Genomic DNA, 27,455 nt, shown 5'->3' with positions numbered 1-27,455 from the left:
TTCAGTCTTGTTCTATATTCTGTGAAGTCTTCTTTTTAGGATCAGAAGGGAAGATCAGTTTCTGGTCAGATTCAGGCTGAATTGAGCTTTCTTCTATTGAAATCACATAGAAGTCCCCCTATACCTAGAGGCATCTTCAGGCTTTTGGGAAATTCACCTTATGCCTTTGTCCACTTGTGGGGGAGATAAACCTGTCCTTGATTTGGGAGCTAACCTGTCCCAAAGCTCTGGGAATGCTAGTACTAAAGTACCTGAGCTGGATAGCTCCCTCTGACCATAACCCTTAGGTCACTAAAGGCAATGGTGCCTTCCGGCCAAAGTCCCCAGGTCACAAGGAGGGAATAGCTTGAACACCACTTGTTTTCTAAATCCTCACATTTTTATTGATATTTTTTTCTTTTTAAATATCATCATCACTTCCCAATGATTCCCTGTCCCCAAATAGAACAAATAAAAAATGAGATTAAGGAAAACAAATGAATACAATAGCCATGTCCGAAATTGTATGCCATGTTCTGTGCCTGTAGCCTACCAGCTCTCTGCTGAGAGATAGGAGGCATTCACATTCTTTATCATCACTCCTCTGAGGGCACAATGGGACACAGACCAGCTAAAATTCACAGCCATGAACACTCAGAAATTCTGAAAACCTTTCCAGCTCATTTAGAAATTCCAGAAGAGCAACATCAGATATTTCTGGCCACTTGATGATGAAGGTATCCATGCTTAAGGCATAGCTGTAGCTGTTAAAACAAGAAAAAGGAGTGAGGTGGTACAGTAGATAGAGCATTGGCCCTGAAGTCAGGAGGACCTGAGTTCAAGTCCGGCCTCAGACACTTGACACTTACTATCTGGGTGACCCTGGGCAAGTCACTTAACCTCATTGCCTAGCAAAAATAAAAAAAAAAGAAGAAAGGGGTGTTGGGAGGAGGAAAGGAGGAGGCTAGGCTTCTTCATTTCGTCCAATGGGAGAGACTTGTGTATTGCCGATTTGAGGTTTGAGCTGCTGGCTGGATAGGCTTGAAGGTTAGAACTCAGACCATGGTCTAAAAACCCCTGCCTTTAATGCCAGCTCTGTCTTACATTCTGAGTCCCATCATTCTTCACATAGGGGGCCCTGAGATTAGAGGTAGGACAGGGTCTTTGCCATGGGCTGGGGACCCTCCAACCCCCACACCTAACAAGCAAGGCAGTCTCTAGCACTTACTCATCTCTGGTCTTCCACAGATCTGATGACTGGCCCATGATTAAATATGTCTCATTGGCCTTCAGCTGAAGAGCATGGAAACACATTATGTGGGAGACAAATTTTTTGTTTTTGTTGAGAACTCCAGTGTCTGTACCTGTAGGGTAGAGAAACAAGGCAGGTTCCTTAGCTTCTATATGGAAGTTGGAGAATATCAGGATTTGAGTCAGGCCAAGGGCTGAATAAGAGGCTGAGCCTTCTTCTGAGAAGGGAAGTTGCCACTGGAGGAACTGGGGGCTCAGAGGCTGAGGAAGGGGAAGCTGCCATCAACTGCAAGCCCCTTCGAGAGCTTTGGGATTAGGCGCCTTACAGGCTGTTAAGACAGCAGGAAGAGGGGGAGAAGGAGGAAGAGGGGAAAGCGCAAGATTTGGAGGCAGACAAGCTTGATCAGTGAGACCATTGGACAAGTCTTCTAACCTTTCTGAGTCCTTTTCTTCAACTTTTTAACTTTCAATTCAACAAACTTCAATGGCTCTCTATTGCCTCCAGAATAAAATAGATGATCTATTTAGCTTTGAAAGCCCTTCCTAAGATGACTCCTCCAGACCTTTTTGGTTTTCTTTTACCTTGCTCCTGTTCATAGAATCTGCTCCAGTGACATTGGCCTCTTGGTCATTCCTTTCCCAAGTCACTCCATCTGCCAGATTGGAGCTTTTGCTCTAGCTGTCTCCTATGCCTGGAACTCTCTTCCTCTTCCTCTCTGCCCCTTAGCATTCCTGGCTTCCTTCAAGTCTCAGCCAAGGTCCTCCCTTCTGCAAGAAGCCTTGTCTAGTCCTCTTGAAACAGCGCTTTCCCTCTACAATTACCCCCAATTTAACCTATCAATAGCTTATTTGGACATAGTTGTTTGTACACGAGAGTAGGAAATGTTTGTTTCCCTTTCTTTGTATCCCCAGTATTTAGCACAGTGCCTGGTACGTCGTAGGTGCTTAATAAATGCTAAATGAGGGGTTTGGGCTCATCTGTAAGGTCCCTTCTAGCTCGGCATTCCATGATCCTAAAATGAAGAGGGGCTGATGGTGCTTTGAACGCGAGTGACATCAAGACCGAGTCTCTTTGGGGAGACTCATGGATGTGATTCTTCTGCCCGTTGCAGAAAAACATGTCTCCCTCTTACTGGGCCAATCTCATCTCTGTTCCTGAACATGCAGGGAGCCCAGCACATTCCCCTCTGAACCTTTCCTCTGCCCTCCCCCGACCTGTGAGACTGGACAGAGGGCTAAACTCACCACTTTTGATGACTTCTAGGATTTTCATGGTGTAGTAGACATAGGTGTCAAGCTGCTCCAGTTCCACCAAGTGGGCCTTGTAGACTAATTGGAAAATGAAGCCATCTAGCTCTGATGTGTAGGCACTGGTTCCCAGCTCTTGCCCACCCTTATCCCTCATGGGGTCTTGGATTTCACCCAGCCCTGCCTCTGAAAGGTGCCCATCTTTGATCACAGAGGAAGAACCTCTGTTCCCACTGCAAGCTATAGGAGGGGCCTTGGCACTCACCAAAGTCAACTCCTGGCTGACAAGCTGCAATCTGAAGTTCCTTCTGGTTGATGCCATTGTGGTTACTGGTTAGGGAGGGGCACTTCTCTGAGTACATGAGAGAGAATGGAGCCCAAGGAAAGACGGGCAGACAGATGGAAGGACAGAGAGTTGGGCAGACAGACAGATGGATAGACAGTTGGACAAGTAGAGTAATGTCAGCATCAATCAAAAACTCTTCCATACTCCTTCACTCCTTTCCCTCAACTATTTTTAGGTCCTTCCTGCCTTAAAACAAAAATAAAACCCCCCAAATTTTGTCACTCTCTGTCTTCCCTTACCTCTCCAATAATAATAGCTTTCATATAGCACTTTAAGGTTTGAAAAACACTTTACAAATGTCTCATTTTATCCTCAAAACAACCCTGGAAGGTAAGTGTTATATAGATGAGGAAATGGAGGCAGACAGAGGTTGAGTGACTTGCCCAGGTCACAAAGCTACTAAGTGTCTGAGGCTTGATTTGAACTCAGGTCTTTCTGGCTCCATGTTTAGCCCTCTAACCACTGTGCCACCTCCAGATTACTATATCCCAGACTCTTCCAGCTTTATGATTTAGAGAGCCCTTTAAAGGTTGCTAAATGTTGACCTGTTCCTGAATCCATACATCCTTGCAATAAATTGCCTGTGAGAAGGTGTCTCCCAAAGTTACTTCTTGCATCTCTAGAGACCCCTACAGAACTCAGTCTGTAACTGGGGCCTCCCAGGTTGTGCAGGGTGGGAACTGCAACTCCTTCCTACCTAGTTCTACTCCATGTGGCCCAGATGGGTCAGAACCCCAGCTCACCTTCAGCGCACCGGCACACATCTTTATGGCAGATTCTTCTCAGGAGCACAGCGTCCCCCGGCACATTGTAGAAGGCACTGCATCTCTCCTCTGCCATTCCCCCATGGGTCAGCCAAGAAACAAGGGGGCTTGCAGCTGAGGACCCTTCAGGATCCTGCAGCTTTCCCACTATCAAGGACCTCTACTGACCTGAACTGATTTGGGTGGGACTGGCCCCAAATGGCAGGATGATGGAGCAGGTCATTTGTGATATCCTGCACCACAACCCAAACCCCATGTGCCAGCTTCTGGTGTCCAAGGAATAGCTAAGTATCTCAGTTTCCCAGCCCTTACAGTGTGTTCTTAGCCTTCCCATTCCAAAGGGCTTTGCTTCTGAGTGATTCTCTGATCCCCATACTGGTACCTGGGGCATTCCTGCTCCTCATGCCCCAGGGATGCAGACTACGGCTCTGACCTGGGCTGCCTAGAGTTCTCAGGTCCAACTCAAATACCATCTGAGGGACCAGGGGATGTCCTGGGCTTCCCTTGACTCTGCCCCTTCCAGATGTTCCCTCCTTAGCTCTGCTCTGGAGGCTTTTACAACCTCCTAGGTCTGGCTCACCTCCTTTTCCCTTGCTCCAAAGTCTCAGTCATCAGTCCTACTCACTTTGGCCCCTACTCACCAGGCTCATAGTAGTTGATAATGGTGACAGAAGCAGCTTGCAAGAGCTCTGTCTCAAGCAGCCGGTGAATGCGGAAGCTAAGCACAATGTTCCTTCGGTTGGAGAGCTGAGAGAGAGGCCAGACAGGTTACTGATCAGGTACTGACCATGGCAGATATTCCCTCATGGGAGGTGTTGACCTTGGGAGACAATGACCACAGGGAACTCCGCTTGCAGGGGGATCATGAGAGATACTACTTCTGGGTATATTGACCACAGAGATGCTAACCAGGGGAGCACTGACCTAGGAACATTGGACATTGGGAGCTATTTGCAAGAAGAGATCAGCAGTCCCAGAGATGACAATCATGAAGCATTTGGGGAAGAGGACATGACTGGGAAGGAGTGGATTCCATAAATCTGTGTCTAGGACCAAGGGGTTCCCTGAGGCTTTAGCTAGAGAAATTGCCATTGCCCTCATATATTCTTTTTTTGGGGGGAGGGGTTAGGCAATGGGGTTAAGTGACTTGTCCAGGGTCACACAGTTAGTAAGTGTCAAGTGTCTGAGGCCGCTTCTGACTCCAGGGCCTGTGCTCTATCCACTGTGCCACCTAGCTGCCCCCTGCCCTCACATATTTTAATGTGTCAATGGGTACAGATTTTCAGAAGGGTGTGTATTTGTGTGCCGACTCTCTCTGTGTGCTAACGGGGATGGGTCAGAGGAAGTTGCATGTGTCAGCTTCCCAACATCAATGGGGGGCCTAGGGAAGAGGGATATCTGGAGTGTCTGTTCCTGAGGGCTTTCCCCCTGAGATCACCCCGTATTTATCCTGTATATATCCTGTTTATGCATAGTTTTTTGCATGTTGTCTCCCCCATCATACTGTGAGCTCCCTGAAAGCAGGGACTGTTGTTGGCCTTTCTTTCTATTTCCAGCACTTAGCACATAGTAGGCACTTAATATGTGTCAAGGATGCACTTAATAAATGGTAGTTGACTGATTTCACCTATTAATGGTCATGAACCACAGGGAGCTATATGTCAAGGGACATAAGTGAGAAAGTTACTGGGTAACTGAGTATGAGTTTCCTGAATGTGCTAATGAGTGTAGGCTAGAAGGAGCTGTATCTCGGGGCACCCCCTGTGTGTCTTCGTAGCTGTGGTCCACAGAGCATGGTATTTTGGGGGTCAGCTCCTCAACCTGCCTTGGGATTGCCAGTGGGCATATCCCTGTGTTCGGGCTGACTTTCAGTTCCCAGGTGGCCTGGACTGTTCTGTCCTCACCTTTTCCAGGTAGAGAATGACAGAGCTGTTACTGGAGCTGGTCTTGGTCTCATACTGGAAGGCATACATCTCAATGTTACTTGTAAGCTGAAATAGAGGAATGGAGACATCCAGGACTTGTAACACCAAGGATTCAGGGACACTGGGTACTAAGATGACAGGGTCTCTAGGACATCAGAACTCAGAGACTTGGGGATCTGAGGATATCAGAGATTTAGAATGGTGATGATTTGGGGACAATAGGTGATTTGGCATGACAGGGACACTGGAACGCTAGAGACTTAGGGATGTCAGGAACTCAGGGCCTCTGAGACATTAGGAATTTGGGAGGTTGGACACTCAGAGACTAGGAGATATTGAGGATGTCAAGGATTTAGATGCTGAGAACTCAGAGACTTGGAGGACTCAGGAATGTTGGGGTTCTAGGTGAGGCCCCTAGGCCCTGAAGGAGATGGCATCAACCCATCAGGATTGAGGGGAAGGACCTATTCACTTGCAAGATCTGACTCTTTTTCCCAGACTGCATCCCTGAGCAGCCTCCTCAAACCCATTCGACAAATGGGAAGCTTGAGGCCCAATTCTCTACAACTGAGCAGAGATACCCTCTTTGGAGGTGTTATTGTTCAATGGGAATGGGTCCAAGGTATAGGAATCAGGAGACCCAAAGTCTGGTCTTGGTCCTGCCATCAAGTTGCTATGTGACATTGGGTGAGTTACACCTCTCTCTTGGCCTCAGTTTCTTTTTCTGTAGAATTGGGACTATATATTACTTGGTTTATTGTTTCCCTCCTCAGCAACTACCGGGAGGTACCGGGAAAGGAAAGCTCTAGGCATGAACCCTTCTGGAGGGTGTAAAGAAATGATGGGACTAATTTCTGATTAGTAACCAACTGTAGTTGTCATTCTAGATACAACTAAGGAACTCTTCCCCCCGTCCCTGCCTTCTGTCCTTTGAATCACCTGCTTTAGGTCACCCTCATCAGGAGAGAAGCCGGTCAACAGTGACACCTCCAGGATGGTCATTGTGGCATCTTGGGGCCCTTTGTACCTGAAGGTAGAGTGCTACTTGGCTGAGGTAGGGGGCTTGGGCAGCTTGGGAGCGTCTGGGGGATGGGGCCTTGGTGTCAGAAAGGATTCCTGCCAAGTCTGAGGACCTGATACTGTAGAACAACCAGTCACAGACAGGTCACAAGGTACCACAGGGGAGGCCTCCCAGCATGGGATGTAACAGTTAAATCCAGCTTAAACAATCTATCAGATTCAGAGGTACAGGGCCTCCAGTGCCAGAGGACTTGAGCACTATGGAAGGACAGGATGAATAGTGTTCTTTTTTGGAGGGATAGGAAATCAGGGTACCTCACAAAGGTAGAGATGGGGTTACCTTGCCTCGATCCTCAGATGATAGGTTTCTCCCTCTCCTCTCTCTGTGGAAACACCCATAAAAAAAGCCTGGGGAGGAGTTGAGACTCCAGGGGTTTTTGTGTGCTCACCCCTGGAAACCAGTGGGGGAGACCTTCAGATATGTTGACACTGTGCCCAGGAAGAGGTTGGGTGGCTGCTCCCCTCAGGGATGGGGTAGGGGAGAATGTCAGGCTTATCAAGGACATGGGGATGCCTCCCTTCTTCAGGAAGGCCCTGAAAGTGTAGGGGGAGGGGGCTCACCATCAGGATGCAGGGTTACGTTCAGATGATAAGGGTGGCAAGAGCTGTTTTGGCTGTCTGGGAGTTTGTGGTAGATGGTCAGGACCTGGGCCAGTGAGAAGATGAGAGAGTGGAGAATGAGAGGAACCAGGGCATCCTCCCATTGCATGGGCCTTTTCTCTGGAACGGGGCCAGGGTAGTAGTGGAAGGCATTCCTATTTCTCATTCCTGGGGTGCAGTGGAGATGTCCCCATGAAAATGGCAGACCCCACCTATTCACCCATGTGCTGATTGGTAAGGGAAGGGAGCTCCTGAGGGCAGGGGAAGACTGATAACTGGGGGGAGGTCAGAAGGACTCAGGCACCCAAATGAATGGGAGAAGAACACTTCTTAGGGGTGAGGGAAGGGTTTTTTCCCCAAGCTCCAAACAAGCATTCTAGTTTGTCTTCCCATACAACAACATCTTGACCTTGAACTCAGGGGAAGAAAGTTCAGACTCACAGAGAGGGTGCCTTTCCCAGTGCCACTAGCTTTGATGATGATGTCATCCTGGGCTGAGAACTGAGAGCAAAATAACAGAATGTCAGAGTTATGCAGAAACCTTAGAAACAACCTGGCCCAATAGTCTCCCTACACCATGCTATCCACTCGAAAGGTAGAAGTCGTTAGGTCAGGAGTCCAGGAATCCAGGCTGCAGGAACAGGGAAGATCTGGTCACAAGGAAGCCTAAGCCTTACTGTCTTCTTGCCGTGCTGTACCTTTTGAGAGCGGAGCTGGTAGGCATTAGTCTGGTCAATGTTCCACTCCACAGTGAATGCCCGCTTAGGGACAGCGATCTGGACCTGGATGTTAGAGATACCAGCAACAGCGATGGCCTGTCGGTAGCGGATGAGGGCCTCAAGTGCCACCACTGTGGTCTGCGGGGGAAAAAAGAGAGGGCCGATCATTTCCTGTGGCCCGGGCCAGCTGCCCCGGGGGTACCCTCCACCTTTGTCACCTGGGTGCTTTGGAAGCCACCACCAAGCTCCCGTCTCTCAATGAGCCACTTGGTGATGGTGTGTACATCTTCATGCCGGCCAAGGTGTAGCTTCTGCAGGAGAGCATATGCTGTGGCCTCCACCGTATACAGTGACTTCTTGTCATTTGCCACCTTCCAGTGGCTCTTATCTAAGAAAGAGGCTTGACTGGTTACCCACTCATCCTGTACGGTTTCTGAGTCAGGGATCCTGTGGCCTTGGGTGAGGGATTCAAATCCTGTTTCTGATGCTTACTATCTGTGTGATCCCGAGCAAGGAATCTAACTTCTCTAGGCCTCAGTTTCCTCATTTGTAAAATGAGGGAGTTGATCTCAATGGCCTTTAAGGTCCCTTCTAGCTCAAAATCTATGATCCCATCACTTTCCTGGGTTTTAGATTCCTTATAAGTAAAACAAGGGAATTTGTATTACTGGTCTCTAAGGACCTTTCCTGTTCTTAACGTCCATGATTCTATTTTCCTATGACTTCTCTGAGCCTCAGTCTCCTTATCAGTAATGAGAGAATTAGACTCAATGAAATTTATGATTCTGTGACTTCTCTGGGTCTCTGTTTCCTTGTTAGTAAGAGACCCTCTCACTCTCCCAATCTCTTCCTGGGCTTCAGAAGTCACATAGATCACAAAATCTGAGTTGAAAGAGACTGGAGGTCATCTAATACAACTATACCTGAACAGAATCCTCTCTACACAACCACTGAAAATTCTCTGCCTTAGTTTCCTCATCTATAAAATGAGAAGGTCACACTACGTGATCTACGTTTCCAGTTCTAAATCTAATGATCTCCAACTGGGGCTCATGGAACCTCTACCTAAAGAGTGATTGCCAACACCATTGCTGAGAAGGAGAGGAAATAATCATGGGAATATTCTGTAGACCACTTGGACAGAAGGAGGAAATGGAAGATAACTTTGGGAAATAGATCACAAACTCTGCAGGGAAGTATATACTACAGTGATAGGCAACTTCCACTATCCATTCATCTGCTGAACCCCTCTCTGCCAAAAGAAAACAGTTGATACATTTGTCTGCTCTTGGTCATTAAGTTATTTGTTGTTTTGTTGTTGTCCAATCATTTTCAGTTGTGTCTGACTCTTTGTGATCCCATTTGGGATTTTCTTGGCAAATTACTGAAGTAGTTTGCCATTTCCTTCTCTGGCTAATTTTACAGATGAAGAAACTGAGGCAAACAGGGTTAAGTGATTTGCCCATGGTCATACTGCTAGTAAGTATCTGAGGTCTGATTTGAGCTCATGTCCTCCTGACTCCTGGGCTGGTGGTCTGTCCACTGTGCCACCTACCTGCCCTATCAAGTCATAGGCCAGGGCAAAAATCTTAATGAGAATTTCATCCTCCAGGAGATGGAAGAAATAACCAAGTAAACTGCTCCTATAGACTTGATTCTGACCAACGTGGAGAAAGTTGCTGCTGAGCAGAAAAAATAGAAGCCTGAGGTAGGGGAGGGGAGAGGAGGAAGAACAGGTGACTAACTATTCCATCACAGAACTCATGGTAGGAAGAAAAAAGGAAAGCCAGGCAGAGCAAGGCATGCACCCTGGATTACCCAGAGAGCAGGTTCCAAGGAGTTCAGAGAAAGGATAGGCAGAATCCAATTGGCCTAATATTTTGCAGGAGAAATTAGCCCAAGAGGGTTGGGAAGCTCTTGAGGATGAAATTCTCAAACTATATGTAGATATAAGAAGAAAAAAGGTAAGCAGCGTGAAGAGATCAATACAATAATAGCTGAAAGCATTACATTATCTTGGTAGAGGTGGGTAGTGACATACAACCCTGTTATCCCATGGGGTAGGTTGCATGTCCAGACTCACCTGGTGATGCAAAGTCGTCCAGACGGTCATTAGCCCGGAGACTATCTGCAAGGGCCAGGGCATAAGAGGCAATGGCCACACTGAACACTGTTTTCAGGGTTGGCAGCTGCTGCTCAAGGAAGGCGCCAGCCCTCTGGATACTGGCACTCACATTCTGTGGGGCACAGTGGTCAGAAGGGCCTGGTACTGGCCCTGCTAAACCAGGACCCAGCCCCAGCCCCAGGGCCTCCCATCAGCCCCAGCCCCAGTGCCTCCCATCAGTGCCAGGACCCCACCACCCAGGGCACAGAAAAGACCACGGACTCCTATGTCTCCCCCAGGTCCCGTTGTGTTTCCCTGTGCCGGTGACAGCGCCTCCTACCAGCTCCTCAGAGTTACATAGAATCTCTCCTTCCTTCAGGGCAATCAACACCAAAGCTGTCAGAGAAACTTTGGCCTCGGAACCCCAATAACCACCCTGCAGATATGGAAGGAATCACAACAGCTGGAAATCATTGGGCTCGGTTTGGGAGCCCTCCTTTTCCAGGAGGCCTTCCTAAATTGTTGGCATTGATCTCCCTGAGTCAAATCGGGCAGTGGGCAGAAAGGAAAAACCCAAGACCATGCACCTTTAGAAGATTAGGGTCTCGGTGGAGACATGGGATTGAGGTACATCTGATCTGAGTTCCCAAATCTCACATAGCTTAGGGCTCTAGTGCAATGCTCTCATTTTACAGATGGGGAAACTGAGACCCATAGAGGAGAGATGATTTGCTCATTATCATACAGCAAATTGGTGGCAGAGCTAGACTCTAAGCCAGGACTCCCAATTCTCAGCTCCAGGCTCTCTTCACTAACTTAGGCTGCCTTTTCTCAGGTGTCATTCTCTGTCCCATCTCTGAGTCCTAAGAGTGCTAAATTTCAAGTAGAAGGATCTGGGTTTGAATCATGGCTCCTTTCCTTTCAGCCTGTGTGTTCTTGGGCAAGTCACTTAATCTGAGTGTTCTTGTATGAGAAATAAGGGAGTTAGACTAGCTGAGGGTAGCCCTAAGGGTCTTCTCGGCTATACCCCCAATTATCCTGGGATCCCTGAGCAGACCACAAGCACCAAGGGGCCAGGGACCTCTTTCTCTGTCTCTCTTCCACGCAGGGCTGAGCACACCATGGAGGGCTCCCCTTCTCTTCCCGGACCCCAGCTTTGCCTTGTGCTCTCCCCGTTGTCCTGTATATAGCTTGATTTGTATATATTTGCTTACATGTTGTCCCCTCCCATTAGATTGTAAGCTCCTTGAGGGCAGGGATTGTTTTTTGCCTCTTTTTGCATCTGTAGCAGTTAGCACAGTGCAGACACTTAGTAGGCACTTAATAAATGTTTATTGAATTGAATTGAAATGTACCAGTCCCCAAAACTGTCTTTCAAGACTGAGGCAGGGGGCAGGGCTAAGTTTAGGAGGAAAGGAGGCTACCTCAATGGGCAATGGGCTGAGAGAAGCTATTATCCCTCCCTTCACTCTTCCGTGCCTTCCTGCTCCTTTGTGTCCTCGGGGCCCAAGTGCCTACCTGCATAGACTTAACAATCACTGGCGCTTTTTCCTGAAAGCTCCCATCCTCTTCCTGTCTCTGGGTAATGAGCCATCTGGCGCTGCTGCATAGAATGTCTTTATCTATTCCACCCTTGCTCACTCCACCATTGGAGGCCATAGCAAAGATCCTGAATACGTAGCTGGTGAGCCTGCAGAATGGAGGATGACCATGGCCGTGGAGTAGACAGTCATGAGGCAGAGGTCCTGTTTCATTGGACTCAGTAGGGATGGCGAGGAGCAAGCCCAGTGCCCACACAGTGCCTGTGTTTCTGTAGCTTCCACCCAGTGACCTCTACTTTTTCTGGCTCTTTAGGGCTCTTCTCCAGTGAGCCCTTCCTGAGCCCTCCAGTCTAGATTGATCTCTACCCCTGAGCCTTGGCAGCCAGACTTAGAGATCCCTGAGGGGAGGACCTCTATCTGCAACCTTTCTTTCTTCACTGGGGACTCCCTCCCCAAGACCACCATGATTCCTCTCCCCCTCATCTCCATTCTACCTCCTTCTTCTTTTTTTAAAATTTAAAAAAATTTTTTTTAGGCAATTGGGTTAAGTGACTTGACCAGGGTCACACAGCTAGTAAGTGTCAAGTGTTCGGTCTGAGGCCGGATTTGAACTCAGGTCCTCCTGACTTCAGGGCTGGTGCGCTATCCACTTCGCCACCTAGCTTCCCCTCCACTGTGCCACCTCGCTGCCCTTCTACCTCCTTCTTAACTGCTGCATGTGAAGGTATCCTTCCCATATTGCTTTATGTATCGTCTTCCCCCACTAGGATATAAACTCTTTGAGGACAGGAACTATCTTACTTGCTTCTATTTATATACTCAGCACATAGGGGCAGCGAGGTGGTGCAGTGGATAGAGCACAGTCCTAGAGTCAGAAGGTCCTGAGTTCAAATCTGGCCTCAGACACATAACACTTACCAACTGTGTGACCCTGGGCAAGTCACTTAACCCCATTGCCTAGCCAAAAAAAAATACCTATACTCAGCACATAGCACAATGCTTATCATTTAGAAAATACTTACTAAATGCTTTATCTCTCTGTCTTCCCCTTGTCTGGCCTCTGAGGTCAGGGTCTGGGTCTACTCCTCCTCTCCCGCCCCCAAAGGTGAGTGGACTGCAGCAAGATGTAATATATTTTTCTAACTGTCATATTTAATCCCCGCTGAGTTTTCCAGGGAAGGTATTATTGTCCTCATTTTACAGATGGGGAAACTGAGGCCTCATACAATGAGTTAACAGAGTTTGCAGTAAAACCCATATCTCCTGACTCCCAGACTCTTATGCTAGTGTGGGGGTAGCAGCATCCACAGACACTAGAGGGGGTATGCCTCTGGGTCTTCTGGTGTTGATCTCACCTATAATACATCAGGTTTTTAAAGGAGGCATATCTACACATGTTGGAGTAAAAGAAGGGGATTCCTGTATTACCCCCAGAGAAATGTGCCCTGCTGGTTCCCTGACCACATTGTGTGGTTAGATGGCCTGGCTCAGCAATGGGGGCAATTCTAGGACCCAGCAGGGTAGACACACCAACAGGGACATTGCTATACTTCAAGAATGGAGTGGGGTGTGAAATGATTGGGGGAGAACATTGGCCTGGGGGCAGTGACAGCAGCTTCCTCACCATGTGCTCCCAGGGCTTTCACGGTGAATGTGGTAGGTACCATTTGAATTCCGGTGAGCCAACATTCGGGCATAACCTGGTAGGAAGATGGTGAAGGGTCAGCCTCAGGTCCTGGATCCCAGTGAAACTTCAGGGGATATCAGTGTCCAAGTGTGACAAAGTTGGGAGAGTCAACGTCTCTGTGTATAACTGAGCGTGACAAGGGATGGAGCTTCAGTTCCTGCATCTTGGTTTAACATGGAGGAACCGTGTCAGTGGTTAAGTGTAACTGAGGAGAGCATCAGTGTTTAAGTGAATCTCAGAGATTCCCAGCACCCAAAGGAAATGTGGGGAAGAAGTCAGTAGTGTCTGAATGTAACTTGGGGGAGTTGCCACTGTGTGGTGTAATTTGGGGCATATTCCATCCTGGCAGGACTAAGTAGCAAGGTGTCGCACACAGGGGAAGGGGCATTACAAGGTATATCTAGAGGAGTTTCAGTGTCTGGGTGTAACTTGGAAAGAATGGACATTGATATATAATTGGTGATTGGGAGTTAGTGTTCCATTTACACTGTATATATCTTACATGTACATTTTTTTTTATCTGTTGTCTCCCCCATTAGAATATAAGCTAGAACCAGGAGAACATTGTACACAGTAACAGCAACATTGTACGATGATCAACTATGATAGACTTAGCTCTTCTCAGCAATACAACGATCCAAGACAAGTCCTGAAGACTCACGACGGAAAATGCTATCCACATCCAGAGAAAGAGCTATGAAGCCTGAATGCAGATCAGAGCGTACTATTTTCACTTTTTTTTCATGGTTTTCCCCTTTTGTTCTGTCTCTTCTTTGACAACATGACTAATGTGGAAATATGATTGCATATGTATAACCTCTATCAGATTGCTTGCCATCTTGGGGAGGGAAGAGGGAGGGACGGAAGAAGGGAGAAAAATTTGGAATTCAAAATCTTATAAAAATGAATGTTGAAAACTATCTTTCCATGTAATTGGGAAAAAACCCAACACAATATAAGCTCCTTGAGGGTAAGGCCTTGGCTTTTTTTTTTTTTTTTTGTTAATCTTTCTTGGTATCCTTAGCAATTAGCACAGTGACAGTCCCTTAGCAGGCACTTTAATGTTTGTCAACTGAGAAAAAAATCACTCAAGTGACAATTCTATGTGTATGTGTGCGTGGGCAGGAGTGGTTGTGTGTGAATGTCCAGGTTTAACCTAGGGAAATGGTCAGTGTCTGGGAGCAGATGGAGGAGGACCATCAGTTGTAAGTGAAGAAATGTCATGCTCTGGGGGTACTTGTGCAAGGCAGGGATTCTGATATAACTTGGGGACTTTAGAGTTGACGTCTATGGGTTAGAATGGGGAATGGCCAGGGAAAACACATACCCAGGCTGGGAGGAGCTAACAGCCTCCTCCCCTTCACACATACACTTACCAGTCACAATGTTATCCACCACCTGGTTTCTCCGCTCCACCCCAACTTGTCCCCACTGCCCCGTGGCATCCAAGTATTGGGTTAGGATGACCAGAGGGGCCAAAGAGCTCAGGGTCTGCTCGGGGCAGCCAGTTGGCACTTTCAGCAACTTGTGTAACTCAGAAGGTGTTAGAGCTCCAAGGATGGGCTCACCAAGAATGTCTCCTTGAAAGAAAGAAGGGTGAGGCACCGTCATGACCAGAGTAGTCTATGTATGCCGCATCCCCCTCAGGCTGAGGAAAGGTGAGCTCCCACCTGCGGCCCAGCTGCCCCACTTCTCCCGGGATGGTCTTGCTCTCATTACCTTGTACACTGACAAACACTTCTGCTTCTGTGCCAGGCACCATGTTCTCAAAGACCCTTCTCTGCACACTTTCCTCCTGGGTGAGACCTGGGCAGAAATGAATTTCCCATGGTTTCTTAGTTCCAGGAGCCCTTCAAGATGAGCTGATCAGAGTTCTTGGAGGATCAGACTGCCACAGAGGCAAATTGGAGCTAAGCATAGCCTAGTGGGCTGGCTAGATTATCTCAAGAACAAGGCCTCCAGTTCCATCCCCAGTGCTCCAACCGAGTGGCCTTCAGACCTCCAGGTATACCCCCACACCTGCACCTGTGGATCCCTGGAGCTTTCCCACCTGTCCCAGGCCAGTGTTCTCACAAACCTTTAGGATCCAGCAGTAGGCTGTAAGAGACTCTCTCTATCTGTCCTTCTGCCTGTAATCAAAAGAATCCTAGAATGTAAAGGGAACTTAAAGATCATTTAGTCCAACCCCCCACCCATTTGACAATTGGGGGAAGGGAAAACCAGAATGGTAAAGGAAGCTAACATGGTACAGTGGGATATTTGTTGGGTATGGAATCAGATGACCTGAGTTCAAATCCTCAGTTCTGCCATTTATTACCTATGTGACCTCGAGCAAGTCATTTAACACCTTTTGGCCTCATTTTCCTAATGACAAAGTTAATGATAATAATATTTATATTGTGCTCATTCCATATATTATCTCATTTGGTCCTCATAACAATCCTGAGAGGGAGGTGCTATTATAATCTTCATATTACAGATAAGGGAACTGAGACTAAGAAATGATAAGTGACTTGCCCAGGGACACACAACCAGCTAATAGGTTCTGAGGTAGAACTGAAACTCAGGTCTTCCTGATTCTTGTCCAGCATTTTCTTGCCTGCTCCACATTCCCTCCTATCTGTAAAATGTGGAACTGGCCTCGATGTGCTCCGAGATTCCTTCCAAGCTGGAAAACTGTGATCCTGTCACTGTCAATCCTTTGATTGGTTCTCGAAGAGGATCAATGACATCAAGACGGCGATGTCTTGACTTGCAAGTGAATTGGATTTGAGGGAGGAAGAACTAGACAAAGTCAGCAGCCTTACTCTCTCCTCCGGAGTCATGGGAGTCCAGTGGCAAGACATAGGTCCGGACCACTAGCAATGACCCCTATGATGCTATGCTTTACCCAAGACCACACAGTTAAAGAGCAGTGCAGCTGGCTCTTCAGAGAAGGCCTTTCAGCTCCAAGCCTAATGATTTCTCCATTGTACCATACCTTGTGGGGAAAATTTTTATCATTTGAAAAGTTAAAAGTACTCCTTGAAATGTGAAGTGAAAGGGGTTTTTAATAATAATGAACACAGAAAACAAGAGTACTTTGCTGTGGCTCAACTTCCTTGAGTCCCCTCCCCTTCCTGGATGTCGGGCACAGGGCTCACCTCCCCTGGCAAGGCCTGTTCTGCCCACGGCAGCCATGGGGCTCCAACCCCGTTCCCCTATCATCCCCTCAGCACTGGCCGAGATACCCCCACTAGAGTCTGGTAAGCTGGCCCTTGTGCCCACAATGACCCTTGGGTATCTTCGTGGGTATATGCATCCTGGCTCCCCATTGTAGTCAGACCCAGGAGGGAGGCAAGGACGACATCCTTTTTGTCATTGTTTTTCTGGCAGCACCCAGAATAGAACTGGCCTGGGATGCATATTCCAATCAATAACCATTGTTTCAGTTAATTACAGGACAGAGGCTTATCTATTTTGATAACTTCTTTGCTTCCTCAGTATGAACCAACTTAGCTTGACAATTTCTGCTCCAATCTTTCCTGCCAGGAAAACTGTGTCCATCAAAAGCACAGACTCAACTCAAGTGTCTGGTGACATCTACTCTCTCTGCTTCCATTAGGTGTTTTCTGTCCTACATGGGCACCAGCCTTGGGAGATCAAGTCCTGGCTCTCCTACTTATACAGGAGGTGATCTGTAAAATGGACATTATTTTCTTTACTCTACTGCTGGGGGCATTGTAAGCAAAGTGCTCTGCATGGGAAAATAGAAGTTATTTTGAGGGTGCATACCTTGTGAGGGCCAAAGGTCAGCTGTAAAACCTCCCTATGAGTGTTATCAAAGTGCCCCAAGCAAGAAGGAACTTTGGGAAAGTTGAGCCAGCATCTGGAGTGATCTGAGAGGCCAGCAGCAACACGGCCTGGGGCGGACGGGGTGGGGGTGGGGGGAATACCTCTGCATCTTCCCAACCCCCATCTTCCTATCTGGTCTCACCCTTGAGGGATTTAGTTACCCGCACAAAGAGCGTCTTCTTCACTTGGTCCTGGAAACCAGACCCCTCAACATGGACTTCCACATCAATGTTGCCTGGCTCCACAGGCAGCACAGTGAATGACACCACCCTCGAGGAGTCTGGAGGCACGGAGACTCTCTGGAGGAAGGATTGGGTCTTGCTGGACTTGCTACACAGAGCCTTCTTGTAGGGAAACTCTACACGAACCTGGGTTGGAAGGGAATCAGGACAGAGACTATCACCACAAGCAGGGTGCTTATTCACAAGAGCCACCTAATAGCTCCATTCCCTCCTCAGGAGAATGAGGGAGAACCTGGAACCTGGCCCCATATCAGCCCACATTAAAGGTCGCAGGTTCATAGAATATTAGAGCTGGAAGGCTCTTCTGAAGATTCAACACACTTATTTTACAGATTAATCAATTCATCAACAAGCATTTATTAGGTGCTTGGGCACTGTTAGGAGCTGGAGTTACAAAGACAGAAACGAAACAGTCCCTGCCCTTAAGGAGCTTACATTCTATCAAAGGAGACAACAGTTACATGTGTAAATATATACAAAATATCAATGAAGTAGAAATGAAGGGATGAGATTTGTGGGGGGGGGGGGACAGAGAGAGGGAGGCACTGGCAGCCAGGAGGATCAAGAAATGATTTGTGTAGGAGATGGCAGTTGAATTAAACCTTGAAAGAAGTTAGGGATTCTAAGAGGCAGAGGTGAGAAAGGAGTGCATTCCAGACTTGGAGGGCAGCTCCAAGTGGAAAGGAGAGAGGAGATGGGTGGAGTGTCTGTCGTGTATGGGACAGTTTAGCTGGACCAGAGTCCATAGAAGGGAGTAATGTGGAATAAGCCTAGAAAGGTAGGTTGAGGCCAGATTATCAAGAGGCTTCAATGATAAAGAGAGGAGTGTGTAGTTTGTTTGTATTTTGAACTCAGGTCTTGCTGACTCCAGGCCTAACACTCTACCCAATGAGCAACCTAGCTGTGATGTTATTGGCATAGAAAACTGCCGATCCACTGTGTCACCTAGTTTTCTACCCCGCCGTGGTTATTAGTTGTCTCTCATGAACCCAGAGAGCCAGGTGCTTTCTCAGCATCCCTCTGCACTTTGGGGATCAGGCCAAGCACATGCCATGGGATTTGGCTGATTGATGATCGATGCATGAGAATGCATGCCTATTTTAAAGGGAGGTCACAACAATATCACAGCTAGCCCATGGCCTAGTCACCGCTCACAGATTACACAAGGCTCCTTAGTGGCCCACTCAAACATATGCACCCCGCCTCCCATGGCTCATAGCTCCCTAAAGCTGGCTCATGGTTCATTCAGAGCTTGCTCTTGACTCGCTCAAAGCTCCCACTGACAGCTCACCCGGGCTGTTTTTTTCTTGTTGATGTAGTTGTACAGCACGGCTTGGATTTGGACCTGCTCGTTCCTGACCACAGAGAAGGGCAGCTTCAGGTCCACAAAAAAAATCTTCCTGACTATCATCTCTAGGGGTTCTGAGATGCAGACACCTGACACAAGGACAGATAGTGAAAGGGCAGATGTTTATAAAGTGGAGGGGTTGGATTTGGGATTGTTGGAACCATGAAACAGTCTTGCATTGTGGACGTGCCCAGGACTGGGGCCCCGCATATCCTGGGGCTGGACAATCACTGAGACCTTAGGACGTGGGGCAGAGAGGACTCACCTTTGCCCTTCCGGAGGCTCACGGCCATGATTTGCCAAGTGGTGACGGAATCAGGCAGGGTCACGGGGATGGTCAGAGCTGCGACACTAGGGGATGGGGTGGGGGTGGGGACAACTCCATTAGAGCCACAGTCACTGTCCCAAGGCCAGTCAATTGTTCAACGATCCTAGTTACTGTCTTTGGTAAGAGGTCAGAGGTCTGACATCAGTCCCTATCCTAGGGTTATGGTCACCTTCCCATAATGAAATCTTGTAGTCTTTACCCTTGTATTTCAGTCGCTATCCTCGGATCATTTTCCTGGGGAACAAGGTCGTTGTCCTTGTCTTTCAGGCACAGTCACTGTTTTGTGTTAATAGTTGTTATTTTGGCTTCATTTTTGGTCCTAAGACATTGGGGGAAGGGACCTTGGGGAGCCTTGGTCTTACCTGGAGCCCCGGGCAGGGCCATTGGGCATGGGGACCTTTTTCCAGAGCCAGCTCTCAGGGAAGGCTGTACGCACTGGCAAGTCTTCTGAGAACCACATGTCTGGGTCATCATCTTCGTCAGCTGTGGGATATATGCGTGGGGTGCCCCTGTCAGACCTTGGCCTGAGCCCTGGCTTACCTCCTCCCTACTTCCTCCCCTTTGGTTCCCTCCTTACCAGTCCCCAGCAGCAGCCTCTCTGCTTGGGCCTCCTGGTCCAGCTTTGCTCCATGATGGCAGCATTGTAAAAAGGCGGCCTTACAAGCGGGGCCATGGCGCACCCATGGGACCCGGTCCTCACAAGAGAGTCCGACGGGCCCCTCTCGAAACCCAGCCTCACAGCAGCGTCTCTCCAGCTCGATCCTGAATTCATTCACTGCACAAGGAGGGAAGTGAGTTGAGGGTCTTAAGCCCATATGGGCCAAGAACATAGAAGCTCCTCTTTTCCCTTCCCCGGTCTTCACCTTCACCCTTCCCCAAATAGTCCTTGAAGGTTTGAAGGTTCAGGGTTTGGAAGTTAGAGGTTCAGTACTTTGGGGGCACCAAGATTTGGGATTCATGGGTTCAAGAAGCAGCTACACAAAAGGTCTGATTCTGACCTTTTTGTCTCTTCTTTTCCAGAATCTTCAGGGACCTGCGTTTGCGTGAGGAGGAAGAGGAGCTCTGAGAGCATCGCCAGTCTAGAGGGGGAGGAAGGTCCTCTGAATCGTGCACCAGGACATCCAGTCATTTCAATCTGGACCTCCTATCCCCGAGACTGAGTGCAGCTCACTGGCTAGGGATGGGAGGTCAGGTTTTCCCTTTGCCCCTAACCTACCTCCCCACTCTCATTCTGGCCAAAGACCCTTTTGGCGATAAAACTCCCTTTCTAGCTCCTTCTCCTGGCTCCCTCTATGTGGCCTCCTTCACAGCCACCTTCCTAACCATAGGACCTTGAACCAGAAGAATTTTAGCAACCATCTAGCATAATCCTGTTATTTTATAGCTGAGGAAACTGAGGCCCAGATTGGAGAAAGGGACTTGCTGAAGGTCATAGAAGTAGATCCAAGATTTGAATCCAGATTCTCTGTTTCTAAATCCAGTGCTCTTTACACTGTGTCCCATGACTGGAGGGCCCCTTTCGCCAACCCTCCTTGGCATCCTCTGATTGCTCCCTTCGGTTTCTCTCACCTACCTTCACTAGCCTCTGTGCTCATGCCAACATTGGTCGTGAGGTCCACACCAGCATCTGTAAAAACGCCTAGGTTGTCTCTTCCACTTCCAGCAGTGCAGCCAATGTCTTGAGTCTCCACCACATCCCAGACCTGTGGGCCACCAAGGACGGCCTTAAGCTGGGTTGTCCCGGGCCAAGTCCAGTAGCAATGGAATCTAGACTTCCTTGCATGACCTCACCTTCTTCTGGGAAAGCTTATGCTTGCTATTTAGGGCATGCACGGCCTTGTCCACAGCAACCAGACCCACCAGGGCTTGAGGGTCACCAGTCAGCTGTAGGTCCACTTTGTCACCAGGTTCAAATACTTCTTCATTAGCTGAATCCTTCAGGCCTATCTGAAGCTGGATGGACATGGGTAGGTAAGGAGACGTTGAGGCATAGAGGGTTAGGAATGTGGCTCCCCAGCTGCTTCCCTGGGTCTGTGTGGGGCCTATCTGTTTCTCTCCTCCCTAATCTTTCCAGCGCCTTCACCAGCCCCCTGAGACCCTGCCCACTGTAACCTATCCCACTGTTCTATGTCCCTCTGATTCCTCTAAATGTTTCTTGTCTTTCAAGGTCTAGCTCCAGTCTCATCTCCTCCCAGAAGTCTTCCTTGATCACTCCAACCCAGACTGACCTTTTCTATCTCTGACCTCAGGACTTTCATGGCCTAGACACTTAGCATTCTGGGAAGAACAGAAGCCAGTGGGGTTGGGGGGATAGCTGTGGAGGAGGGAAGGCAGGCTATGACTCACAGTGCCCATGCATGTGTCCTTCACGTCAATCCAGATGGAGTCAGCCACGAGCTCTGGACTAGAGCCTGGGAGGATGTAATAAGCCAGGATACGGAAGGACGGCAGTAGCTCTGGGATCACACGGATCATGGAAGATGTCACGATGCCCTCTGCTCTTTTGCTTTCAACCTGTATGATCTGTCCTTTGCTCAACAACTTAGCAGAGGGGAGAAAAGGAGGGAGAAGCACACTGAGGAGTAACTCTGGAAGAGGGTGCCAGATCCAGTTACCAAATCCCTCTCTAAGGTCCCCTGCAATGATTGAGTACTTCCTACAGTGGACATCAGGGAAGGCGAGGAAGGCAGGCCCCCCACCCCCCCGGCTGCCTGAAGACTTTGCCTTCGCACCCCTCCTCACCAGGATGGTGAAGTGCGTGATTCTCTTTCTGGTGTCCTCATTCTTGTGCCTTGTATTGAGGCTCAGATGAATGCTTTTTCCAACCTCAGTTTCCAGGATATTGACTCCAATGTGTAGGAAGTTTCCAGAGTTTTCCTGAGTCTTATAGGCCTGGATTGTTAGCTCAGCAGAGGCCTGCTCCTGGGGCTGCAGCTGCTCATCCTTTGTTTCCACCTGGGGAGAGCTAGGAATTAGGTGTGGGAATAAAGCCCTCCCTTCCAGTAGCAGCCCCTTCCCGGGTTCTGTGTCCCTTCTGGGTTTCCTTATTTTCTCTACTCCGCCTTCAACACCCGGGCACTGGCCTCTGTGTCCTTACTCGAATGGATAAGCTCTCCAAGTCGATTGCTGTGTTAAGGGTCAAGGAGCCAAGCCCCTCGGCTGAAGTCTGGACCCTGTTGCCTTCACATTGCACGTGGACCCCAGATGCTGGAGAGCCATCAGGGTTGGTGACCAAGACCTGTAAGTTGGGTTGGGAGGAGAAGGAGCAAATACTGGGCTACTTAACCCTAATATCAGGTAGCATATGGGCAATTTCTGTCTGGGAAGTGGGGAGACTCTCTATCTTGAGGAGGGAAAGTCTTTGTCTTGGTGAAGAGTCTCTGTTCTGGGAGGAAGTGACTGTCCTAAGAAAGAGTGGGGTTTCTGTCCTAGGAGTGGGGGGAAGGGTCTAGAATGTGGGGGAAGGGTCTTTGTCCTGGGTGGGGCAGGGAGGGTAAGTCTGTGTCCTAAGATAGGATGGGCTTTCTATCTTGAAGGAAGTCTGAAGCCTTTGGTGACTCCTCACCCCAAAGTGGAAGGGCATTCCAGGCTTGAAATAATGGGGTGTTCTGGTGAATCTGATGTTATAGGGACTCCGGACTATCTTCACCCCTGAGGTTTCAGCCTGGACCATTTCACCCGCTGTGCAAACAAAGAAGCCTTTGAGGAAAGCAGGCCCCAGGGAACTAGGGAAGGTCTGATCCTCCCTCCTCACTTGTGGAGAGAACGTTAAGCCTTTTGACCCATTTTACAGATGAGGAAACTGAGGTTCTAGAAGACTGAATTATTTGTTATGCCCAGCCCAGTTCCCTCCTCCTCCCCTTCCCCCTCCTTCTTCTGACACATTTTAGGAGAACCAGAAGGGGTGTACTAGAGGAGAAAGGTAAGAGGCTCACCCACCAGAGGAGAATACAGTGACATTGACAAAAATTGAAACCCCCAGGAGATTGTTGAGGTCCTGGAACTGGGAAGTCAGGGTGGCCTTGCTGAGGGAAGCACGTCCCTCGCCTGCAGAGATCTGACTCAGGAAGAAGAGGAGAAGAAAAGTTGAGGAGAGAAAGGGGAGCCTCAGAAGAGGGTGGAGATTAGAGGGGGGTCAATGCCGACCTTCACTCTCTGCAGTGAGTCCTGGATGGTGATCCAGTCAGAGTCCAGTTTTATCCCAAAAATGGCCAGAGCATGTCCATCGACAGGCTTCTTGAACACATACCTAGAGGCCCAGAGAAGGTTCTCACTGGTTCTGAAGTACCCTCACACAACCTCACAGAGCTGCCAAGACCTCAATTCTCACTTTTCTAGTCCAATGGCTCTGCTGGGTCAGCTTTAGGAAGTGTGTGTGGAGAGGATATTCTGCTTCTCACTTTTCCCAAATGGCTCAGAAGCCAAATGCTTGAGATTTCTCCCAGTTTTCTTTGCAGAAGAGGCTGGGGAATACTTGGTTCCAGCCGCAAGTGCCTCTCTATCCCCCTTTCTGACCCTTTATACTTCCCTTACACATGTAAGGCATCTCTCTGCCTCTGTCTGAATGAGGGGTGACAATGCTCACCTGGCCTTGATATCAATACCCAGGGTCGTGTCATTAAGGTAGAAGAAGGTCTTATTGGGGACCAACTGGACCTCAAAGGATGGGAGCACTAAACAGGGAGAAAGTTTGGAGTTGATGAGGAAGTGAGTTTCAAAGGAAAGGAGAACCTGGAGCCTGTAGTCCAGAACCCCAGCCCAGAAACCCAGAACCCAAGTTCCCTGAGTCCAACAGCTAGAACTCCAGAGCTCTAGACCACATGTCCAATGTTGGTAGCATGGCCCAGGGTTGCTTACCATATTCCTTCACATCAAAGGACACACTGTATGGCTCCTGGGGCCCACTCTGGTATCGGGCCTCAATGGTCCAAGTTCCAAAACTGAAGTAGTAATGTCACAGTCTAGACCCAGTGGCTAGTCAACCCCTCCTCCAGACTTCCCTTCCCTCCCCACCCCCATCCCATTTTGGAAAGGCCTGGTGCAGATGGGAGAAGGGAGAGGAAGGGGGGGTGACAAGAAGTGGAAAGAAGGGGAGGATGGGGTGGTATCAGAGGGAGGAGCCTTTGGGGCAGGAAGCAGAGAAGGGGATACCTGACCAATTCAGGGAGATGGAAGGAACCCACAAAGAAACCACTTTCATCCCCTAAGTTCTGGCTGATGACAGAGATGCCTTGGGGGTTCTAGGGGGGAAAGAGAAGAGTCAAGGGATACTCAAGCCCTACCCCACTCCTAGGACACACTTCCCAGAGTCTCCCTAGCTCTGTTGGGATACCCAGGACCCAGTTCTCATGACCCAAAAGAAACAACCTTAATGTCAATGGTGAATGGCCTCATCACTGGGTCTAATCCATGGTTCACTGTGAATACCCTGTATTGAACTGGGAGAGAAACAAAGATATGTTGTTGGCCAGAGCCTAGATATCTTGGCAGTAGCAGAAGTCAGAGCCCGGAGACCCTAGGCAGTGAGGAAAGCCAGAGCTCAAAGACCTCGGGCATTGATTGAGAACCAGAGCCCAGAGACCTTAAGTAGTTAGAAGGAGCTGGAGCCCAGAGATTCTGGGTGATGGAGAGAGAAAGGGGAGTCTTCTGAGCAATTTGAGAAGCTAGAAGTCAGCCTTCCTTCATCTGAACCTCCCCCGCATTGGGACCCACCTGACTGCTTAGGGGTATAGATGGTCTTATCCGTCTGGATGAAGATATAGCCAGCATGTGGAGCAACCAGGATTGTTTTTGTCAGAGAGAAGGTCTCTGAGGAGGCTTTGAGGATCACGTACTGCTTCCCTGGACGTGGAGGGAAGACTACGCTTTCAGGGATCTGGGAAGAACGCATCTCAAACTCAGTACCTTTCTTTCAAACCTGCTCCTTTCACTGACTTCCCTGGTTCTGTCTGGGGCACCACTATTTGCCCAACATTCTGTTTTCTTAACTTTAGCCTTATCTTTGGCTTCTTCCCTCCCTTCCTTTCAACAATTAGTGTTACCAAGTCCTGCCCATCTCACTTCTGTTAACATTGCTCACAAATGCTTCTGCTTTTCCAAGTTTGTCAGCCCAGCACATTAGGAAATGTAAGTGATAGAGAAACAAATATTAATTGGATTTTTTTTTAAATGAAGAGATTCAAAGTTGACCTTTCTTTAAGGTTCCTTTGCGGTCCCTTCTGATTCTAAATCTGTGATGCTGTGATTCGGTCCATATCTTGCAGAGGACAACTCTATGGGGGTCTTTCTAATTTCTCTTTCAGATTTCAACCTTTTTAGGGTATATATTCCTTGTTTTGTTAATTTGAGTATTTTATATTTTTTTATAAATGATATCCATGATTCTTATGCATGAAGGTAATCATGACATTCCCGTACTTTAAAATCTCCCTACTGTCTCTCAAATAAAGTTCCAGCTCTTCTGCCCGGCATCTCAGTCCTAGCCACTGTGACTATCTTTCCAACCATGGCTCCTATTACTCTTCTCCAAGCATTCCAAGCACATTCCAGCCAAAAAAGCCTTCTTTCTACCCCCACCCCATGTACTTTGGGCTTTCTCCCTTCTGCACTTTTGCTCAGGCTTTTTCCTATGCCTGGAGTGCCCTCCCTCTCCAAGGCAGCACATTGGACAGAGCACCAGGCCCAGAGTCAGAAAGACCTGAGTTCAAATCCAGCCTTAGATACTTACTAGTTGTGGGACCCTGGGCAAATCATTTAACCACTGTTTGCCTCACTTTCCTCACCTGTAAAGTGGGGATAATAGCACCTACCTCTCAGAGTTGTGAGGATCCAATGAGATAATATTTGTCAAATATTTAGCACAGTACCTAGCACATAGTAAACTCTACCTAAATTTTAGCTATTATTATTATTTCACCTTGCATTCCTACCCTACATAATAACTCTAAGGATTCCTGATTCTCTGCTCCCCTCCCTGGTCAGTAGTAACATCCCCATCAGGGACTTCCAGAGACTTTTGTGTGCTCCTCTCCAATGCACCAACCATGTAAAAACTGTCAATAGTTGTTCACTTCTGTGCCTTATCCCCCTGTGGCATTGTAAGTTTCATGAGGACAGGGGCTGTGTCTTAAGCTTTGCGGCTTCTTGTGTGCCCAGAACGGTGCTCTGCACATGGGGGGAAGATGTTTAAATGACTGGAGAAGAGAACCTCCTGTACCTAGACCCCACCTCTACTGAGCTCTCAGAGGAGTGGAAGCCAAGGATGGACCCTGGAAAGAGCGTCTGACAGAGGAGACTGAGTACTTGCTTTAAGGATCCTCTCTCTGGTCAGAGGAAAGAGACAGAGTCTTTAGACCCTGGAAAGTCAGAGGTCATATAGTCAAGTACCTTGCCTCTGAACTCCATGACTTCCTAGAATCATGGGCTCTAGGTTCGAACCTCATGTTTAGGAAGTATCTCTCAGGGTCTGACCCAAACCGCCTTTAATCCTGAGACCTGATGTTTCAGGGCTGACTGGAGCGATGGAGGAGCTGTCTTGGGGTCTCTACCAAACTCAACCCCGCACACGGCATGCCAAGCTACACCATACTGCAACACACACGTACCGTCACGGGAACCAAGGCCATATAGTTGTTGTCTTGGGAGAGTGTGAGCGACCTGTCATACAATATCTTCCTCTCTAGGGGAAAGTCCCAAACGGCGAGAAGCACTTTAAGGGGCTCGACCAGGGGCTGCTCAGGGTCCTGATGCACCTGCAGCAAGATGTTCTCTGGGTTCCCCACCCATAGAACTCGAGGGGCCACCAGGAGGTACCTGTACCAGGAGATATACAGAGGGCAGCAAGCTGAGGGGAGAATACCAAAGGGATGTTCAGGGACACAGAGCGGAAAAAGCCAAGAGAATCACACGGAGTTGTGCAGAGGAAAAACACAAGGGATTATACTCAAAGATGCTAAGGAGACCCCCACAGCTAGACCTACAGAAGAAAGCCCTCCAACAAAACCCAAATGGAAGTCAAAGAACCTCGGAGCTGGAAGGGCCCTCAGAGGGTGTGGGATCCCACCCACACCTGAACAAGAAACACTGAGAGGTATGCAGAGGGAAAGAAATACAATGGTGAGAACACACCAACATGGAGAGGGTACCAATCACAACAAGAGAAATCCTCCAAAGACACCTGGAAACACATTGACAGAAAAAGAGACAGATGTGGGACACACGCTGAAATGAACATGAGGAGACACTTCTCGTCCCCTCCCCTACTCACAGAGGGCCATAGTGGGCAAGAGGGAGACCTAGAAAGAGAAGCAGTTGTGACAAGCCCAGGATCCTGGGGGCCTCCATGGCAGAGGCTGGCAAGGTGAGGATGGAAGAAGTAGACCGGTAGAGCTGGGGCCACTGCTCGCTGGTTATTTCTTTTGGCTTTAACTGCAGATCAAGTTAATTACCAACTGAACTGA

At 48.6% G+C, this 27,455-nt stretch overlaps 1 protein-coding gene across 3 annotated transcripts; it reads right to left on the bottom strand.

Annotated features, from left to right (window-relative positions):
* Positions 1–357: 357 nt before the first annotated feature.
* On the bottom strand, positions 358–27,455 carry LOC114039907 (venom factor-like). 3 transcript variants are annotated; one of them, XM_027857835.1, is made up of 41 exons: positions 27,263–27,443; positions 26,601–26,808; positions 24,709–24,871; positions 24,364–24,434; positions 24,148–24,236; positions 23,854–23,936; positions 23,582–23,669; positions 23,143–23,245; positions 22,936–23,053; positions 22,562–22,677; positions 22,094–22,234; positions 21,739–21,951; positions 21,343–21,537; positions 20,788–20,949; positions 20,570–20,699; positions 19,995–20,075; positions 19,574–19,771; positions 19,359–19,479; positions 18,934–19,019; positions 18,612–18,757; positions 17,240–17,446; positions 15,322–15,373; positions 14,964–15,050; positions 14,621–14,824; positions 13,182–13,257; positions 11,535–11,706; positions 10,357–10,452; positions 9,996–10,149; positions 8,131–8,300; positions 7,892–8,050; positions 7,635–7,694; positions 7,155–7,239; positions 6,874–6,916; positions 6,453–6,540; positions 5,493–5,579; positions 4,230–4,335; positions 3,568–3,657; positions 2,744–2,830; positions 2,476–2,559; positions 1,208–1,343; positions 358–743 (listed from the first exon to the last, which is right to left on the bottom strand). In XM_027857835.1, the coding sequence occupies exons 1-41, from the start codon at positions 27,337–27,339 to the stop codon at positions 611–613; spliced, it is 4,965 nt and encodes a 1,654-aa protein (XP_027713636.1). In that variant the 5' UTR covers positions 27,340–27,443; the 3' UTR covers positions 358–610. The 3 variants fall into 3 exon arrangements, with proteins under 3 accessions (XP_027713636.1, XP_027713638.1, XP_027713637.1); XM_027857836.1 differs by lacking the exons at positions 358–743; positions 1,208–1,343; positions 2,476–2,559; ... (2 more) ...; positions 4,230–4,335; positions 5,493–5,579 and having other exon boundaries at positions 6,874–6,984; positions 27,263–27,455; XM_027857837.1 differs by lacking the exons at positions 23,143–23,245; positions 23,582–23,669; positions 23,854–23,936; ... (3 more) ...; positions 26,601–26,808; positions 27,263–27,443 and having other exon boundaries at positions 22,932–23,047.

The sequence above is a fragment of the Vombatus ursinus genome, unplaced genomic scaffold, assembly GCF_900497805.2.
Source record: "Vombatus ursinus unplaced genomic scaffold, bare-nosed wombat genome assembly UNPS02012319.1, whole genome shotgun sequence".
Lineage (NCBI taxonomy): Eukaryota > Metazoa > Chordata > Mammalia > Diprotodontia > Vombatidae > Vombatus > Vombatus ursinus.
The sequence above is the reverse complement of the archived record's forward strand: the minus strand, read 5'-3'. Positions and strand labels throughout refer to the sequence as shown.